Source organism: Poecilia formosa, unplaced genomic scaffold (assembly GCF_000485575.1).
Source record: "Poecilia formosa unplaced genomic scaffold, Poecilia_formosa-5.1.2 Scaffold737, whole genome shotgun sequence".
In the NCBI taxonomy this organism is placed as follows: domain Eukaryota; kingdom Metazoa; phylum Chordata; class Actinopteri; order Cyprinodontiformes; family Poeciliidae; genus Poecilia; species Poecilia formosa.
Genome location: NW_006800676.1, coordinates 104513 through 123351, shown reverse-complemented (window position 1 = coordinate 123351; position 18839 = coordinate 104513). Strand labels below are relative to the sequence as shown.

At 41.5% G+C, this 18839-nt stretch overlaps 2 protein-coding genes across 7 annotated transcripts in view; one reads left to right on the top strand and one right to left on the bottom strand.

The window, feature by feature from the left end:
- Nucleotides 1–3269, top strand: part of ska1 (spindle and kinetochore associated complex subunit 1) — an 11042-nt gene extending 7773 nt beyond the window's left edge. For all 3 annotated transcript variants that reach the window (XM_016666538.1, XM_007542880.2, XM_016666537.1), the window contains exons 6-7: nucleotides 2382–2551; nucleotides 2745–3269. In XM_016666538.1, coding sequence (XP_016522024.1) covers nucleotides 2382–2551; nucleotides 2745–2893 — 319 coding nt within the window. In that variant the 3' untranslated portion in view covers nucleotides 2894–3269. The remainder of the gene's footprint in view (nucleotides 1–2381; nucleotides 2552–2744) is intronic.
- Nucleotides 3270–5146: 1877 nt separating this feature from the next.
- The window catches only part of LOC103131274 (zinc finger protein 609-like), a 27310-nt gene continuing 13617 nt past the window's right edge, over nucleotides 5147–18839 (bottom strand). For 2 of the 4 annotated variants that reach the window (XM_007542877.2, XM_016666535.1), the window contains exons 4-10: nucleotides 17782–18010; nucleotides 14676–14763; nucleotides 11931–14073; nucleotides 10077–10452; nucleotides 9432–9770; nucleotides 8292–8370; nucleotides 5147–5777 (exon numbers count right to left, since the gene is read on the bottom strand). In XM_007542877.2, the coding sequence (XP_007542939.1) occupies nucleotides 8297–8370; nucleotides 9432–9770; nucleotides 10077–10452; nucleotides 11931–14073; nucleotides 14676–14763; nucleotides 17782–18010 (3249 nt within the window). In that variant the 3' untranslated portion in view covers nucleotides 5147–5777; nucleotides 8292–8296. The remainder of the gene's footprint in view (nucleotides 5778–8291; nucleotides 8371–9431; nucleotides 9771–10076; nucleotides 10453–11930; nucleotides 14074–14675; nucleotides 14764–17781; nucleotides 18011–18839) is intronic. The other 2 variants (XM_007542878.2, XM_016666536.1) reach the window with 2 other exon arrangements.

Sequence of the window (18839 nt, the reverse complement as noted above, 5' to 3'; positions counted from 1 at the left end):
ACTTTATTTATTGTTATTATTAAACTAAAATCTCCAGCATGGGGAAGTGGGCTGAGCTCGACTTTTCTCGACACTGTGAATGTTTTTTTGATGCCAGCAGAAAAGGCCTAACAGTGTTAAAACAAGATGACAAAGCAAGGACGTCCTGTATAATATTTTACTTTTTTTGTGTCATCCTTAAGAAAATCTGTGACCAGCTGTTTTTTATTCAGCTCTGACCTGAGGTCCCTGTTCTCCTTTAACATATTTATTTCTTCTCTTCTCTGTTCACAGAAGTGATATTCTATTTGTTGGCTTTTTGCTGCTGGTTCATGTTCCTCTTCAGAGTCTGCAACCTTGCTGAGCTCCTCTCCTGGGGTTTCCTCCTCAGCCTCTCGAACTTGCTCCTCTTCTATAGCCTCCGCTACCGTGTTTTCATTATTTACCTCTTATGGGGTAAATAATGAAAACACAGTCTCTGTAACTTGCTCCCCCACTTGTTGATCCACCATAGTCTTGCTGTATCGCCTCTTTAATTCACTCGCATGTCGATTCGATGTTGTAGCGTTTACCTTGCAGTAACCCATATTCAGCGCTGGAACCCAGTCTGGATTGAGCTAATCTCATATGTCGGTTTGCCTTGAAGAGAACATATCAGAACACACATCAGTATTAATACTTTAAATTTGATAACGCTAGAAAACTTAAATAGTTTACTTCACAATAACGGAATAACCCCGATGTCCACTGACAAAACTTGGACTATGCTACATAAAAAATATAAGCCCGACCTAAACAAGGTTGACCCACTTAAATGAACCCAACATAAACTCAACATGAGTACACCTGGACAAAATCATAGCAAAAAATTATGACACAACACCAACAAAGCAAATTTAGACACTCACCAGAATGGAAATGTCTGGAGCAAACTTGTATCCCAATCTTGGGATGTTGGAGAACATAATATCAGGACGTGTCACCGATGATACCCAGGACATTCATTTTCTTTTCGTTAGCTCCGATAACTTAGCCTCCTCGCGTTGTTTCTAGGCAGGAAACGGTGAAACGAAAGTCTGTTTTCTATCTTTTTACTTTTTCGGTCGTGTGATCGGACATTACATCCAATAATGCAGCAAGTTCGTACCGTTGCTAAATTATTTTAAGAAACTTGGATTCAAAAGATCTGTGAGAAAGTCGTTTTTGCTGGTTGTGTTTAATTTCCTTCAAGATGGCGCTGATATCGTTCGCCGCAGAGTACGTCTACAGCAGTGACGTCACGCTCTAAAGCTTAATATTGATAAACATTTCAGACAGAAAAGAATTGGTATCGGCCAAAATCGGAATTAAAATATCAGCAATCACTGCAGCCCTAGTGGAAATTCTTCTGTAACAGCAACTGTTCTGCTGCGGCAGCATTAGATTGAGTTAATAAATTGACATAGACAGCTGGTTCTGTTCTGGGGACTTCTCTGAACTCTGAACATGATTACACAAAGGACACTTCATAACATAAAATACATAGTGGACATTTCTGAGCATCTGCTTCACTTGATGGTAACAAATCAACAGTGTCTCTAGTCAAAGACTTCTTCAGATTTGCTGCAAACCATCTCAAGAAACAGACACCTAATTGCATAAGAGGCAGAAACTCCAGATGTATGTGATTGCACAGTTTGTCTAAAATGGATGTGTGGTCATACTGCACGCATCAGAATTAGGTGAGACTAGTCTGTGTGCCTCTCTGATGAAGCAAAAATCAACTTCCTTCTGTACTTGATGATACATCATGTTAATATCTCATTTGTCCCTGTCATGGAAAAAATTGCTTTAACAAGAGTCTGGATGAGAAGAAAGTAAGAAATTTATTAAAACCTTGCAAGGTGAGAACAGAAATACAGAGTGAAAGGAGTCTGTCAAGTCTGCACTGACCAACAGTGGCTCTGATTTCCTTTTAGAGGTTTTGGTCAGAGAAGAGAGACTTGATTGGACAATAGATGTGAATCCCTGATTGTTATGTACCAAGAATTCTGTGGAGCCCAACACAGATGGTCTGACCATTTGTCTATTGTTAAGGAAAGGAGGTTGTTCTCTGATGCTAAAGAGGGCAGATAACTTATACGTTGGGGGAGTAACACTTAGTCTCCAGGATCAAGGAGCTCTTGCTGTTATACGGCACTGTAGAAGTCTATAGGAGAGCAGCTTGAGCAATCTCATGATGAGATCATGCAGACACAATCTAAAGCACAAGAGTGGTGAGGAGCACATTATAAAATTTTCCATTATAGTCCCCAGAGCTGATTTTGTGTGTTCAACAATGTACTTCTGATTTCATTTGTCCAGATCTGTTTTAGTTTTTTTTCCCTTTTGGCTGACTGTCTATATGCATGTTTGTTTTTCAGTTACATGAAAGGACGTGTTTCATATGAGCAGCTCAATGCTGTAGTGGAAGGCATTAACACTGCTGTAGCAGCCAAGTATAAGATCCTCTGTCAGCCACTGAAGGCTCTTAATAATCATTCACGCAAGTTGCAGCAGCGCTTCAAGGACCAGGAAACCAAAGATACAAGAGGTATGCTGCAGGCCGTACGCCCCCAAGCAGCTGTGAATGAGAAAATCTGCATGCCTTACCTCAGTTGATAAAATTGACTGGATTGTTTCTCCTTTGTCGTTTTCAATGGAAACTCTCTAGATAAATCTGGATAAGCTTGTGAAACATCCACACAAAGACACTGATTAGTTTTCTTTTTTTTCTGTACTTGCAGGACAGTTTTTTGTCGTGGAGGAGGACATGCATGAATTCACCCAGATGAAAGTGGACAAACGCTTTCAAGGCATCCTGAACATGCTGCGACAATGTCAGCGTCTCCGTGAGGTCAGAGGGGGAGGACTGGTCCGCTACATGTTGATGTGAAAGGGTGTGTGAAAGGACACACTTCCTTCGTAGTCTTAACACCATGACAACACTATAGGCTGTAATTAAGTATGTTATAGTGATTCTTAATTCACTGTTGTGGATTTGATTGAATATTTGTCACATAACTTGTGATAATGAGACGTTTGTTCTTGTTTTGGTTTGGATTGAATATTTGCTTACAAGTAAAATTGCAAAACATTACAGACTTAATGCATTTATTTTTACTCTGCTGGGGTCAGTACAGTCTAGTGTCTGTGTACGCTGTAGCTAAATTATGTCTTTCACTGAACCAATGGGACGCAGTCAACTAGCCTTCATTTTGTCAGTTACATTTGATGTAAATTGAGATGAAAAAAAATCTGTTAAACCAGTATTTTGCTCCCGTTTCAAACACGCTTTTGTTCTAGCTGAAAGTTCTTGTACTCTTAGGACCACATTTTTCTGCAATTCAGGCATTTACCAGCTTGGACATTGCCTTCCTGTGCAATTCTACTGGAGAAATGTTCTCTTTTCCAGCACTATACGAGATAAAGTTTTTACCAGACTAGGTATTTACTGACATATTCTCCATAATAATTTAACCCACTGGACTGAGAAATGGCAGCGGGGTGAAAAGTCCAGAACTTTAACAGAAGACATGAAGGAAACAGATGCATCAGCCTTGCCTCGGTCGGACTGCCTCGATGTGTGAATGGGTGAATGACTGAATGCAGTGTGAAGCGCTTTGGGTCCTCTGGACTTAATAAAGTCCAGTCCATTTACCATTTCCAAGCAAGTCCAGCTGGAAAATGAAATCAGCAACCATATAAAGCTTGTCAGCAGAACAAGCATGAAATGCTCTAAACTGTCCCATTAGATGCTGCACTGACTTTGGTCTTTATGTGACCAACCATGAACAGATGATGTAATGTCTGATCACTACTGCAATTTTCTCAGAAATTAAATGTTGATTTTCATCAGCTGTAAACCAAATTAGCAGAAACCAGTTTTTGAAATACATCAGTGTTGGAAAATAGGATTCAGCCTCTAAGTTTTTGCTCAGATTGTAATTCACAGAATAATCTACACCTACCTGTCTTTCTCAAACTGTGGTCACGGGACCACTAGTGGTCGGCGGGCGCCCCCTGCTGGTTTTTAAGGTACATGTTTATTTTGTTTGACATGAGCTCAAAGTGAGACCCATACCAAAGGATTGCATTTAAAAATGATGGATAAGTGACTTGAGACCTGGTCACTCAAAAGAAAAGCTGAACATACCAACAACGCCAGGCTAACTTATATGATCAAAGGAATTCATGATGGCAGGAATGTTTTAGTTTCTTGGACTAAGTTGCAGAACTTTTGTTATTAGAACACTATTCTGATACATAACATGCTGCAATGAGTGCAGTATGATGGGGACAAGGCAGTGAGTTGCACTGCAGACATTATCAAACTTTAAAAAGTTAAGTTGCTTTGTGTTAATATTAAATTACTCTGTTATTAGTCTTAACTTTTATCATCTAATTGATCCTACAGTATTCCAGTAAGATGCATTTGAAACATTCGGAGCCTTCGCTGGAGGAAACTCACACTGTCCTTCCATGCAGATATTAGTGTGGGTTGATTGTTTCAGTCTTGACTGTTTAACTTGTAGCAGACATTTTGTTTAAAAAAAAAATTAAAAACACTCACAAACCAGGCAGTTATAATTGCTGAAAAAAAAAATAGCTGCAACTTTATTTTTAAGGAAGCCAGATTGAAGCTGGGGACACAGTATATAACTATAGGCGAAGATTTTGAAGACAAGGCGTTCTCACAGATGGGTTGTTTGTCCCCGACTGAAAGCCTGGGAATCCGACTGAACAACTGGACCAGCAGAGGGATCACACACCACAGGATGCTTCAGACCAACTACAGCCAACTGAGCGCATCAAATTCTCATGGGAGTCCAGTCTTAAATATCTGAGAAATTTTGTCAGGATTGTAATTAGTTTGGTTGTAGTTTTAATGAAGTCCACCACATTTATGTTCATTCTATTGTAGTTAAAAAGAAAAAAAAAAGTCATGACCAGACTGGTCAAATATGCCTGAAAAAATTCAAACATATTTGACTGATCAGGTCAGTTTCCCTTCATCTCACACCAACATTTCTGTTGTGATTGGCTGTGCAGCAGGTCCACATTAGCACTGCAGTGTCACAGAATCAGGCATCAAAACGGCGTCTTAAGGTACCGCCGTTCTGGTGAAAGAAATGACGCCGAGCTCAAGCAGCTTTCCAACAGCTACAAGTTTAATATCAGATCAACAACAGTAGAAAAACAGAGGCTAACAGACAAAAAGAAGAGTAAGAAATTCAACATCATCCAACAGACTCTTTAAAATAATTCCTCTGTACAATATTTACACACACATGCACACACTCGCACACACTACATTACATTTACACACATCTCCTCAGCCAGCCTCTGGATGTCCTCAGTGAGTCCTTTTTTTCCATGATGCATCCAGGTGAAGAAGTGATGATGGCGTTCTGAGTGGGGAGTGAGAGGTCTTTGACATGTATGAGGATGAGAAGAAAACATGAACCAGTGAGACGACAGAACAATGCCGACCGCCCATCATACCATCTCCAGTCACGCTTCACCATCAGCGTGTCTCTGTTTCCACCTGCCAGCTCCACAGCATCCCCTGTCTGAGAACCACAGCCTGTGCTATTAGGTCAGTGTGGAGGTGGCGAACCACCCAGAACGAGGAGAACCGTTTTGGTCCGGTCCAGCAGCGAGTCTGCTGAAAGTTCAGGGGTGGATGTCGAACATGAAGTGATGTCACAACAGAAAGATGCTTTCGTGTGATTCATTCACTTGACTAGGATGGGTGGAGTTCAGCCAATCAAAACTACCTGCAGAGAGTTAGCATAAAAAAACCGCATGAAAAGAAATGAACACCAAAAAGTCTAATTTCAGAGAGTTATTGGTTTCTGAGGATCTCAGGTTTTCATTAGTCATTTCTATGATTGTCAAAAGAGTTTTGATTAATCATTACAACAATAAAATCTATAATGGTTTTTGCAAAACCCAAAAAGAAATTCTCAGAAATGAGACTTTCATTTCTATGGGTTTCTATGGGTTTAGTTTTTCTGTTTTTAAAAGAGCATTATTTGCATTTGTGGGCCTTTGACGGCAGTGACAAAAAACCCACAACCTGTTACTAAAATAGACTGAAATGGATTTTGAAAATATTTTATCACCACTTTATTATGTCTTTTTATATTTATTGCAATGAATACAAAATTGCTCATCTGGATTTTCTAGCAGTTAAATTGTTGGTTCCCCTCTGATGATGGCTTGAACCCCACAGTGGCCTTGCGCTGGCCTCCTGTCTGTAAAATCATCTTTTGTAGACGTGTCAGCATTTTTCCTCATACCTGTTTTAGTACTTTGTTCTTTGAAAAGGCTCAAAATCAATGTCTACTTTTCATTGGTTCATTTTCAGTAAAAATTATTCATCATTACTTCTGCCAGTTTCCAGATATTTTAGTGACCATTAACTGAGGAAACCAACAACGTAGTCCAGATCTTTTTGATCAGGTCATCACCTGAACAGAGTGATGACCTGACGAGTCTCCACTAGGGATGCTCCCGATCAGGTTTTTTGCTGCCGATTCTGATACCGATCACCAATGAGGCCGATCTCTGCCGATCACCGATCTTTGCCAATCACCTGGATTGACTGTTCATTTTTGCTTTAGGTATAAATGCTACTTTGTGATCTGACAAAATGTAAAAATTATCTGGCAATATATTCACCTAATTAGGCATAAAACATGCAAAATACTTGTAGGTACAATACAGCAGCTATTCAGTCAAAAGGACAACTGAAAAACCTGCAGTAAGTAAAATAATATTTAATAGTAAGGCTCTCAGTACTATAAATTATACATGAGTCAAATAAATCTGCCTATAGCAAATAATGTCAAGTAAAAAAGGAAACATTCACTCAAAGTCAAATGCAGGCTGCATCAAAATAAACGATCCTTCCTGATAGCATGGCTAGTTGATTAATGCTGGTTAATTAATCAACTAGCCATGCTAATCAACTAGCCTCCTCCTGTGTCCTGCAGAACACAGGAGGCGGCAGAGGAGATCGATTATTTTTTCAGAGATTATCTGTCTTGTGTTGGGACGGCGAAAGTTTTAATACACATCTAAAATATTTTCTTTTTTTAAGTTACGTGCTGCAGCTTTAAGCAGAGGTTCGGTGTGAGAGTTCACTGCAGGTGGAGCAGAAACGGCGCTACATCTGTGAAATATTACTTACTATCAGTAGCGCGTAGTGGCGGTTCAACAAAGAGAACAGAACCAGCATCTTACACCGCTATCTCGAAGACTTAAATTATTTTTCAGGTTATTTGTTTAGCTTTCTGACCGTGATGCTAATCTGGGTGAGTGTTGGTAGTTGTGCGCTGCTTTACCGGCTGCTCTGGATGTCCTTTTTTTCTGCGTTGAGCCTTGATGTAGCCAAACTCCATCAAGTGCTTGTTTTTTAAATGTCACATTAGATTCGTCGTGTTGATGCATTTTGATGTGCTTCACCCCCGAGGTAATTTTCCACCGCAACACCCAAACATTCCCGTTCACTCTCAGCATTATAGTTCCACACCACATTGCTTAGGATTTACTGCTGTGCGCTTGCAGCAGTGTGAAGGAAAGAGGAGATCAGCTGCACACAGGCTGCAAATGAGATACAGGTGATCGGCAACAAGAGACCATGATCGGCGATCACTGATCATACACTTTTTCACGGAAATCGGCCGATTATGATCGGTGGCCATTCGATCGGCACACCTCTAGTCTCCACCATCAACTCTGAAATGGATTTCAGTACTCCACCATTCAGGGCCTAGAAGACTAATAATATTTAAATTTTTATAATTTTATAGACAAGAAGCCAGTGCAGTGATTTAGGAATAAATCAAAATACCAGAGAAAACCTGCAAAGAGTTGTTCAGTTATTACAAAAAAGGGGTTGACTGGAGTAATGTCAGTAAAGATTATTCCGCTGATAGCCAAGACATTTGTAGCATGCCATTTTAATAAAATATATATAAACTAGAAAAAAATTGCATTTGCTGCAAAAAAAAAAAGAAGAAAAAAAAAAGGATAGCACGAGGTAAAAAAGCAGACCTGCAATTCTGCACTTTAGATAACCAATTCCTGTCTATAGGATACAACTATAATATGCGAAACAAAATGTGAAATGAACCTGCAGTTTATAGGGAGTTTCAGAAACTCTGATTCTTTTGCCTCACAAAGACGGATGAATGGAATCAGTTACAGAAGACTGCCACAGAGCTGTGTTTCTGCTGCTGTGTGAATAAAATCAGGAATCTTAGGGAGGCCGGTTTGGATCTCACCAGTTTCACCTCCGTGGAGGGGGGTACATGGATGGGGCCGACGCTTGCTGACTTGCAACAATGGCTGAAGAGGAGAGACCTGCAAGGAAATACCAGACATCATAAACATTCAGCATCAAACTCCTGAGCCAGTCACTGAGGAAAGGTGAAGACGCCTGCAAATGGCTCCAATAAACCTGAGAGTCAATGTCTGGTGACGTAACAAAATGCTCTCAGGTGGAGGTGACCTTTAACCTCTTCCCTGAAGTTATAATGGGAAGAAATCTCTGAACGCCCTTACCACAGGGATAACTGGCTTGTGGCGGCCAAGCGTTCATAGCGACGTCGCTTTTTGATCCTTCGATGTCGGTTCTTTCTATCATTGTGAAGCAGAATTCACCAAGCGTTGGATTGTTCACCCACTAATGGGGAACGTGAGCTGGGATTAGACCGTCGTGAGACAGGTTAGTCTTACCCTACTGATAATGTGTTGTTGCAATAGTAATCATGCTCAGTAGAATTCTTTCAGGAACTGTACTAACCATCTGTCTTCATGTCACAGGGTATTTATAGTAATTAGAATGTTCAAATATTGTATTTATTATGCTGGAAAAACAGCTGAGCAGTATAACATCTGTCTTGCAGTCTGAATGGACCAATTTCAATATTTTCACCCCCCCCCCAAAAAAAATCCAATCTGTGCCTCTTCCAAATGTGAACTAATCCTGAAACGCATCCATTAGTTCTCAAAGCGTCTGCAGTCTGAACGCTCATGTCACATTTTACCAGACCTTTACATCATTGATGTGAGACATGGATCATAATTCTGTGCCAGAAGAAGTCAGACGGTAGATCTGGATGTAAACAATAGCTGAAAATTATGAATAAGCATATCTATGCATGGATTTATGGATATGGAGGACCGTGTATGTTTTACTAAGGGGCAGATGAGAGATTTGAACATATTTTAACTTCCTTGACTTTCAAAGAGGAAATGGTTCCTATCAACAGATTTTTAAGGTGTAAAAGTCTTGAACAAGAAGGTCTGCAAAGCATCAGGAGAAGAAAATCTCCCCCATTAGAAAGTAAGTTAAAAACTTGATTATCAGGTTGTTTTGCGTTTTGACACATTCGTACTGTGTGGCAGCATGCGGATCTCACCCGCAGCGTAGGACAGGTCATACTGTCCTGACAGCAGAGGGTATCCCAGGTGATGATGGGGAGGAATGACTCGATGAGAAGGAGAAGATCGAGGCCGAGCGCCCTCTCTCTCACGTTCCCTGTCCCGTTCCCAGTCTCGTTCCTGCACCGTTTTGTTGTCTTGAACGGAGGGCGATTTGCTTTTGTAATGGCTGGCATGCTGCTGCAGCAGATCCAGAGCTTTGGCCTCACTGGGCGGCTTCACAGTTGGACTTGACCTGGAGGGTTTCTCCCCGTCGTCCCCTCCTGCCACTTTCCCTCCATATGAAGAAAAAGGGTAACCAGCCTGCAGGTATGAAGCTGAGGACAAAGTAAGCAAATTGCCACTGTGAGGCTGCTTTCCAACTACAGTAGGGAGAACAAGTATTTCATCAACTTCATAAAATAATGGCCAAAGTAATTTATTTATTTATTTAGTGCCAAAATCACTTTTGGCAAAAAAAAAAAAAAGAGTTCCCACCTCAGAAAAAAAATCACTTGGCAAGAACTGATTTTGTGTTCTATTTTTATTATATTTTTCAGAAACAAGTTAGAGGGTGAAAAACGAAAACAGTGCCAAAACGACGCCCCGTTATTCAGATAACTAACATGAACCATGAACATTACCTGGGTAGTTCTGCATCATGACTGCAGGCATGCCTCTGTAGCCGGGGTGGCTGGGATCAAAGCCCTGGCTGTAGCCATAAGGTCCCTGCATGTAGGACATGTAGCCCTGATGCTGGGCCAGCGGGGAGGTGAACTGCATGTGGGGGACGCGGACCTCCTTCCCTCCACCTTGGTGCTCCTCTGGGGGCTGTGGGATTCTGCCCTCCATTCCTTCTTTCACCTCTTCCTTCTGAAGGCTCTCCCTTACCCGCGGCTTGTCCTCCTTGGCCTTCCTGTCTCGCTCCTTCTCATCTTTCCACCTTTCTTCTTCTTGCTGTTTTGCAGCTTCTGAGTATTTACTGGGATACATATAGGGCCACAGGCGAGAGTCTGGCTCCTGGGAACAAGAAGAAAACTTGAGAAAAGTACAGTTTTTTTGACAGTTGTATAAAGAACTGTCACAGACTAAAGATGCTATCGATGAGGGCTAATGCTCATTTCTGGAGCTGCTGCCACTTTCTCTACTTGTCATGTGTGCCAGCAGTTTCAGAACCATGTTTCAGGTGGGTTTAATTGTGAATTTAAACACTTTGTGTGGAACATTGATATTGAAGTTTGTGTATCAAACATAATTGACCTCTATTACTATACATGGTGCAGGTGTATTGGGTTAAAGGAGATATAATCTACACTGCTGAACGACATCAAAATATCATGCTACTTTTGTTGTGATGTCACAAAGTCTCACTTTATTTTTAGTCCATACTTTATACTCACCTGATGAAAGATCAATCAACAAGTGCCCCCAAATGGTTACTGCGGGTTTAGGGCTAGCCAAGGTCAGAACCTACTGCTGAATGAGCTTCACAATATGCTAATTTCAATTAATTAATGACAAAGATCTTAACATGTTTAAAATTTGCGATTTTTTAAAATATACATAGGTTCCAGCCACCACCTATGTATTTTCACGTTTCTGTTACACCAATAAATTTGACCCACAAGAGTCACCAGCAAACATTATAGTGATGGATGATGAAGTCACTTCTCTTGGTTCATTTTTGCTTCAAAAAAGCAATCAGATGGAACGCTGGAAAAGACTGCTGTTCTGTTCATGTTGTGCTAAAAGGAGTTAGCCTATCAGAGAAGCTATTCTGACCTAAAACAATATCTTAATGCTAAACATGTAGCAGCAGCACAGACTTCCCAACACTAATGTCAGCATTAACAGTCACATTTCTACAGGATTTGTTCCATGAATGATCAAGAGTTACTAAAATATTTGAAACCTGAATGGCTAGAATAGCACTTCGCAGCAATCTGATGGTTGAAGAACCTAAATAACAGATTAATAATAATAATAATAATACATATATTTGTTGTTGAGCTCATATTCTACTCTATTTAAACCAATAATTCAGCGGTAAAAAGGGTTTTTGATTTGAAAATGTTCTGTTGACAAATTGTTTCAATCAAAATGCGACTAATTACAGACTCTGCAATTAATTTGATTGAAAATTCTGATAAAATTCCACTATTAATATTTATAATGGTATGTTATATGTGAATCTATAATTAACTTCAAGACATGACCTGTTCTGACATATGGGATGTTCTTAAAAATAACATTAACTTAATACTGTGACTGTGGTTATGCATCCAGTGAGGAACCATCAGTAATGTCAATTTCAAAGTTGCCAAACGATTAGAATGAAACAGAGTTTCCCACAGCATTAAGGAAACCTGCAGTTATTAAAATTAAATGATATAATTGTTACATTGCATTATATAAACAACTACTGCAGCCTAACTTATACAGTATTTCCTGAAACCTTCTTATAAAGCTCAGAACATAAATGTGCAGAAATGCATTACCTGTCTGTACCACATGGTAGAGTCCACACCTGTTGATCTGCCCAGTTCTATCCCTGGTTTGGCCTCTTCTTTCCCATGGTGACTCGTTTCATGAAGTTTCATCTTCAGCCCTTCAGCCTGGGTGCTGGGGATCTTCATCTCCTCTCCTTTAGCCATAATGACAGACTTGGCATGTTCTGAAGCTGCTGCAGGATCTTTAGACTTGGCCGGGATGATCAATCCTTTAGACCCCAGGTCTGTGAGGCCAGGGGCGCCAGAGACTGAAGGGGGACCTGAGGTCTTCTGCTTCCACTCATCTTTACTAAAAGAGTCACGGTCTTTGCTTTCCAGCTTCTTGTCAGATTGCCGCTGCCTCTCCTCGTATTGCTGACGGTAAGCAGGGTTAGAAGCCAGCAGGTGGTTATGGTAGGCAGGATCAGAGGCATAGGAGTAGGGGGCCACATAGTACTGGTTGTAATACAGAGGTTGGGAGTACATATTGGAGCGCGGTTGGATGACTGATGGCTGCTGAGGACCCAGTTCTGCCTTCCTCTCCTCCGGAGGCTCCACCTTAAGTTTGCCCTCCTCTGCCACCTCCAAGTCTTCTTCCTTCTTCACCTTCATCTGTGTTGCCTCCATATGAGCAGTTGCTCCTGGTACTGCTCCTGGGCTGGGGTTTGGGTAGCTTGGCGAGTAGTAGGAGTCATAGTTGGGGTAGTATGGCGACTCCTTACTGGGAGCCTGAGAAGGGAACAGTGTTTTTTTGGCACCTTCACGCGGCCCCTGATCAGGATCTGATTTGACCTTCACGCCCTCGGCCTTCCCTTCTCCATCTTCGCCTGCATCAGAGATGTCAGAGTAAGCGGGGCTGCTGGTCTTCACAGACACATTGTCAGCACCGTTCTGGTTCTGGTGCAATGGTGTTGCTAAGCCAGCCTCTATCCTGCTTGCGACGCCAATGGACGGACTTGGAGCATTGTCGGAGAAACTGTAGACCTTGTCAGCCTCAGCTTTGATGCTTGCCAAACGGCTCTGGTGAGCTTCCATGCATCCATTTAGCAAACTATCTGTTGTCTCAGAGTATGGACTTTTTCCCTCCTCCAGCCGCCCTATCTTGTTCATTGCTGCAGGACTATCCTCCTCCTTCCAACTGTCCCTCTTCTTCTTGTCTTTCTTTTTCTTGTCTTTCCCAAGGGTGGGGCTGCAGGAAGGGTCCGAGAGTGAAGAGGGTTTAGTTTGGCTGATTTTCAGCTGGGGGCTGCTGGGTACAGACTGTACTACTGAGCTCAATGCAGGAGACGATGCCTGGGGAGAGTATGATGACGCAACCCCAAGGGGCAATGGTCGGCCCATCTTCGCACTTTTTTGACTTGATTTATCAAGTTTGCTGTTGACTGACATTCTTCTGGCCTTTCTGTCATCCACTCCATCATTGCTGGCTTCATCGGTTAAACATCCTCCCTCCTCACCACCGTCGGTGGCCTCAGGCTCCCCATCCCCTGCCTTCTTTTTTCCCTTCAATGTCTGCTTTCCTGACGAGGGAGAAGGGGCATCAAAGCCCCGTCCTTTGGGAGTATTGGAGCGGGCAGGAGAGAACGCAGCACCATTACAGGAAGTTGGGTCATGCTGGACGACAGAGTCATCCCCATATTCACTGTCCCCATCCTGGTCTAGCCGTACATCATGGTCATTATGGGCGCGAGCCTGGTGGTACTTCAGCCCGTTAATGTGTTTGTATTTCTTGTTGCAGTTGGGATGGGGGCAGTCGATAAGTATAGGAGAAGGACAAGTCCGCTCCAGTTGTGGGGGGGCCAGAGCTTCTGTTTTCCCAACAGGTAACAGGGTCCCCACAACAGAAGAGTTGGTTTTCATGCGCTTTGAAGCTTTAGAGTCCTCAGAGCTGGAGGTAGGTTCCATGTCAGACACAGGTTTAGTTTTCCTCTTGGCAGAGGAGGGGCTGGCCTTTGCATCTTCACCACAACCCACCACCACACCCCGGCGCCCTTTGCTGGTTGCAGCAGCTCCACGAGTCTTGCTCCCACTGCCTTTACTGTCTGATGAGTTGCTGTTGTCATTCAAAGGCGTGTTGGTGTTGGGTCGCATCCTTTTCCCCCGCCCACGGCCACTTCGCATCTCCATGTCACTGGTGGGGGACTCACAAAACCTGTAGGCAAACAGTAAAAGCATTTAGACTCCATTCTCTATCATGTGTGGCCAACCTTCTCTGTACTTTATAAAGTTCAGTCTATACTCCCATCTAAACCTCTCTCATTTGCAGTTTAATGTAAAGTCATAGTAAAAAGCCATTATCAGGATTTCTTCACGTTTCACCAACTCAAAAAACAATGTTCTTAAAATTTTTGTGTGACAGAAAAGTCCAGCAAGAACCAAAAAAAAAAAAAAATTAATATAAGGTATGAGATTAAACAATACTGCCACAACAAAATCTAAGACCTGTGATCAGACTATTTTTGGCCAACCTACATTTTTTAGTAAATTTAACACTTTTTAAGAGTGTGCGTACACCATGTGTTACACTATGTAATTTTGACGATGTGATCTAGGAAATACCTTCTTCTTTACTTTCTGAAACAAACTTTCTGATTAAATAAAAACTTAATGAGCCCAAACTTGATCCTACCCCTAGAATATCTGGGTAGTCAGAAACTGTTAGTTTTCTAAATTGATCACCGCGGAAGGCAACATGCATCTCCCAATTCAGTAAGCTGCTAACCAGTGAACTGTAACTGGAATGTGTTTACATACCTCGGCGGGGCCCAGTCGTGTCTTGTGCAGTCCAAAAGGGTCCCAACATATGTCTTGTTCCTCCAGGTGACATTAACCACAAGCATCCCTGCAGAAAGGAGAACACAGTAACTAAACTATCACAATGGAATTAATGCATACAGTTTAAAGACTAGTGCTATGACTTGTTTTAATTGTTTAAAAAAATGAGGAAGACAATTACTTAAGTATGTATCTTTTATAAAAAATATTTTTTATACATATTTGTTGAAACTGTCACTATGTTGTGACAATTTTATATGAGACAAATAAGCTACAAAAATAAAAAACGCGCTTTTCTGTGTTTTCTCCGTGTTCTCTCTAGAACACCCCCTCTGGGCCAGGAGGCAGAATGGCGCGATGCCTGGAGTACGGCAGCCTTTCTCCTCCTGGAGCTGCTGGTTCAAAGCGAACGCCGGGAAGAGCGCTGGAGTATTTATACAGACTGAACACGGCGGGTGGCTGAGTAGTTGATGGTTATAGTGTAAGTGTAGCTTTACGGACGAACTGCACAATAAATTTCATATCATCCCGGTGTCAACAAACGAGTGGCGGAAATCATCGAGGCGGTACATGGCTCAGCAGGGCCGAGCTCAAATCGTGACACCGGCAGCTACCGTAGCACTTCCGGTGGCAGGTTCCATTAGGTGTCACGGGTGCCACTGACTTCGGCTGACTTTGGCACCTGCCAAGGCCTGCCGCGACCTCATACTGGCACTTCCGGTGACATGTGCCATTAGATGTCACGGGTGCCACTGGCTTTGGCACCTGCCAAGGCCTGCCGTGACCTCATACTGGCACTTGCGGTGACACGTCCCATTAGGTGTCACGGGTGCCACTGGCTTCGGCACTAGGTGTTGTTGAGAATTTGTTTGGGGTTTAATCAGAATTATTATTTAGGATATTATAATTTAATAAGTATTTGAGTTGCAGTTATTTCATAGATTTAGTTAGCATTTGATAGTATCTGGTTCAAAATGGACTACTTGTAGACCTTTAACAGAATGGACTACATATCCCATGATGGTTTAGAACTAGTAGAAAAAGAACTTGAAGTCAGACGTTAACTGAGTTCCTACACTCTGTTGTAGATCATCGTGTATGATTCGTACATCCTATTTATTCACTAAAGTTCATCTGAATAATCCAGACGACTCCTTTCGTCTTTGAATTATTTGAATACACAACAGGTGTCACAAGGTGCCATTGGCTTCGGCACTTTTGCAACAGCTGATTCTGGCTTCCACTAGAGCTGCCATTAGGTGTCCAGAGTTTTTCATAGCCGTCACAACTGCTGCCGCTGTTATGGAGGATGGCAATGCCAGTTTTTGTAATACGTGTTATCTATATTGCCTGTTTATAAATTTTTTTTTCCAATGGTAATTGTATTGTTTAATTGTCCATTTAACACCTTTAATATTTTTGACAGAATTTAATTGATTTAATTTAAATTGATTAAATTAAATCAATTAATTTAATTTTAATTAATTAAATTAATTTAATTAATTAATTTAATTTAATTAAAACTGTTTAACAGGCATTTTTGGAAAATGATTATAAGTTTCCAAAAAAATCTGCATTATCTTCAAAAAAACTCTGAAAGTTATAGTGGATGCCTGGTCTATTACTTTCTTGGGAACTTGTGCACTGTCATGGAACCATGCTGAACATAATGTCACTCTGGAATTGTCAGCTCTGACATACTTTGGCCACTGAGTAGTGGCACCTAGTGGTAGCTATTATCAGCTGTCCACCGGTGTTTTTTTAAATGATGAATTCACTCATATTAAATCTGACACAGAAGCTGCGGCATATGGAGCTGCGCACATGTAGGCTGTAGCCCTACATGGGCAAACCCATGTGGGCCCACCATGGAAACAGCAGACAAACTCATATTGGACCCATGTTGTCTGCCCTCCTTTTCCCCATATGGGGCCCACCTAGATATGCTGGCTAGGATGGTGACTTTTATCATGTTGATCTCAACTTTGAAACATTGAACTTTAACCTCTATTCTCAACCTAATCAGCCCGGTTTCACGTGAAAACCTGTTCAATGTGAACACTGCTTCCACCGGGTAATTTAAGTTGTGATATTGAGTACGTGGTCATAAAAATCTATCATTGCACGGACATGTCCGGCAGACGTCCGCAAACTCAAGGCAGCTGTCACCGGAAGTGCTGTGGCAGCCCCTGGCAGATGCAGAGCAAGTGGCACCCGTAATAGCTAGTGCCGAAGTCATTGGCACCCGTGACACCTAATGGCACCTGTCACCGGAAGTGTCAGTATGATGTCACGGCAGCCCTTGGCAGGTGCCGAAGCCAGTGGCACCCATGACACCTGCGACCAGAAGTGCCTGTATGAGGTCACGGCAGCCCTTGGCAGGTGCCATGGCCAGTGGCACCTACGACACCTGTTGTATATTCGACTAATTCACAGATGAAAGGAGTCGACTGGATTACTTTAGTGGATAAAAAGGATGAACGAATGATACATGATAATATACGACAAAGTGTAGGAACTCAGCTAACATATAGGGCCACTGGGGGAAAAAATTAAAAAGTTCTGACTTTAATCACAGAATTCTGAGAAAAGTCAAAATTCTCACTTTAATCTGAGATTAAAGTGAGAATTTTGATTTACTACTTGGCACTGTAGTAATATCTTTACAACTACAGTGCCATCTTTAGATATTCACAGTACAATTATTATGTAAAGTATTATACCAGAAACTAGAGACACAGCAAATTCTGGTTTTCTTATAGATCTGACCTTCCTGTTCTAATTTCTTTAAAAGAACACAACACAAACATTTATCATAGAAGGAGCAGTTGTGAATCCAACAGAAAATACAGGAATTACAATATTATCCACAGTTATGTATCCCATGATCTATCCTTCTACCCTGTACCTGATTTTCATACTTAAAATGGTGCATCAGTGTAAGTGCTGCTGGGTGATGCACTTCTACACCAAAAATGGTGGAAGTCTTCATTTTGTGTTATTTAATGAACAACTCCACATGATTAATCTCTATAAAGACAGCTATTGACAGAGTCAGTTGTTTAATTCGTGTTAGGTTGCTCACCATCTTCGGTCTCCTGCCACACAATTCCTTCCAGGTTAACGCTGGTGCCAGGCTCACAGGGCCCCAGACATTCTGGTTCAGTGGCCAGAGATGCTTCTGCTGTGTTCACTGCAACAGAGCGCGTGCGAACCATGATTTGCTCACAAGAGGACGAGATGTCGCTGCTATTAGCAGGAGGACCAAGGAGGTGAACAGGAGGAGGAGCACAGGTGAAAAAGGGAGATTCCATCTGGAGAAAGAAGCGGACAGAGAAGCCCTGCTGTCAGTCACATTCACAAGCTGTTAGGTTTCAGGCCAAGAAACTCTGTCATTCCCCGTGTTCTGCAGATATGTAACCAGACTTCTTTAAAAAAAAAAAAAAAAAAAAAGATTTATATACACATCACTAATGTGATTACTGCTGGAAAAAATTAGAGTATAAATAATACACCACAAGTCCCATCTTGTTCCTCAACACTCATGTAATTTTTTTGCTACAAACAAATGCAGATCCACTGCTACTGTCCTGTTCCGATGAAATATAATGTAAAATGTCTGTGGAACCATCTTTCTGTTAAAATTGTTTTATTATATGTAGAACCAGGACTTTTTTTTTTTTTTTACAAAGAGGGTGCGAAGGGGTTAATTTTTGCTTCAAAAAACGATATGATGAAACACTGGAAAAGATTGCTGTTCTGTTCATGTTGTGCTAAAAGGAGTTAGCCTATCAGAGAAGCTATTCTTTTTTTTATTTTATTTTTAATTTCTTTTTGATCAAAGTATTATTTTTTACATAAACCACAAAAAACACTGACGAAGACACACACAACAGAAATCCCTCCTACTCCACCATTTCCCTCATATACTGGATCTACTACCCCAACATGTATCCACCTTGTATTCATACATCAGTCGATGCAAAGCACAGGATTGTGCGTAAATGAAAGAGACAAATATTTGACCTGTACACAAATTTATCTGCTGAAATTTTTTCTACGCAAGATATAAATGGCTGCCAGATATCAAAGAATTTGTTTACAGATCCCCTAACAGTATCCCTGATCTTCTTCAAATGAATG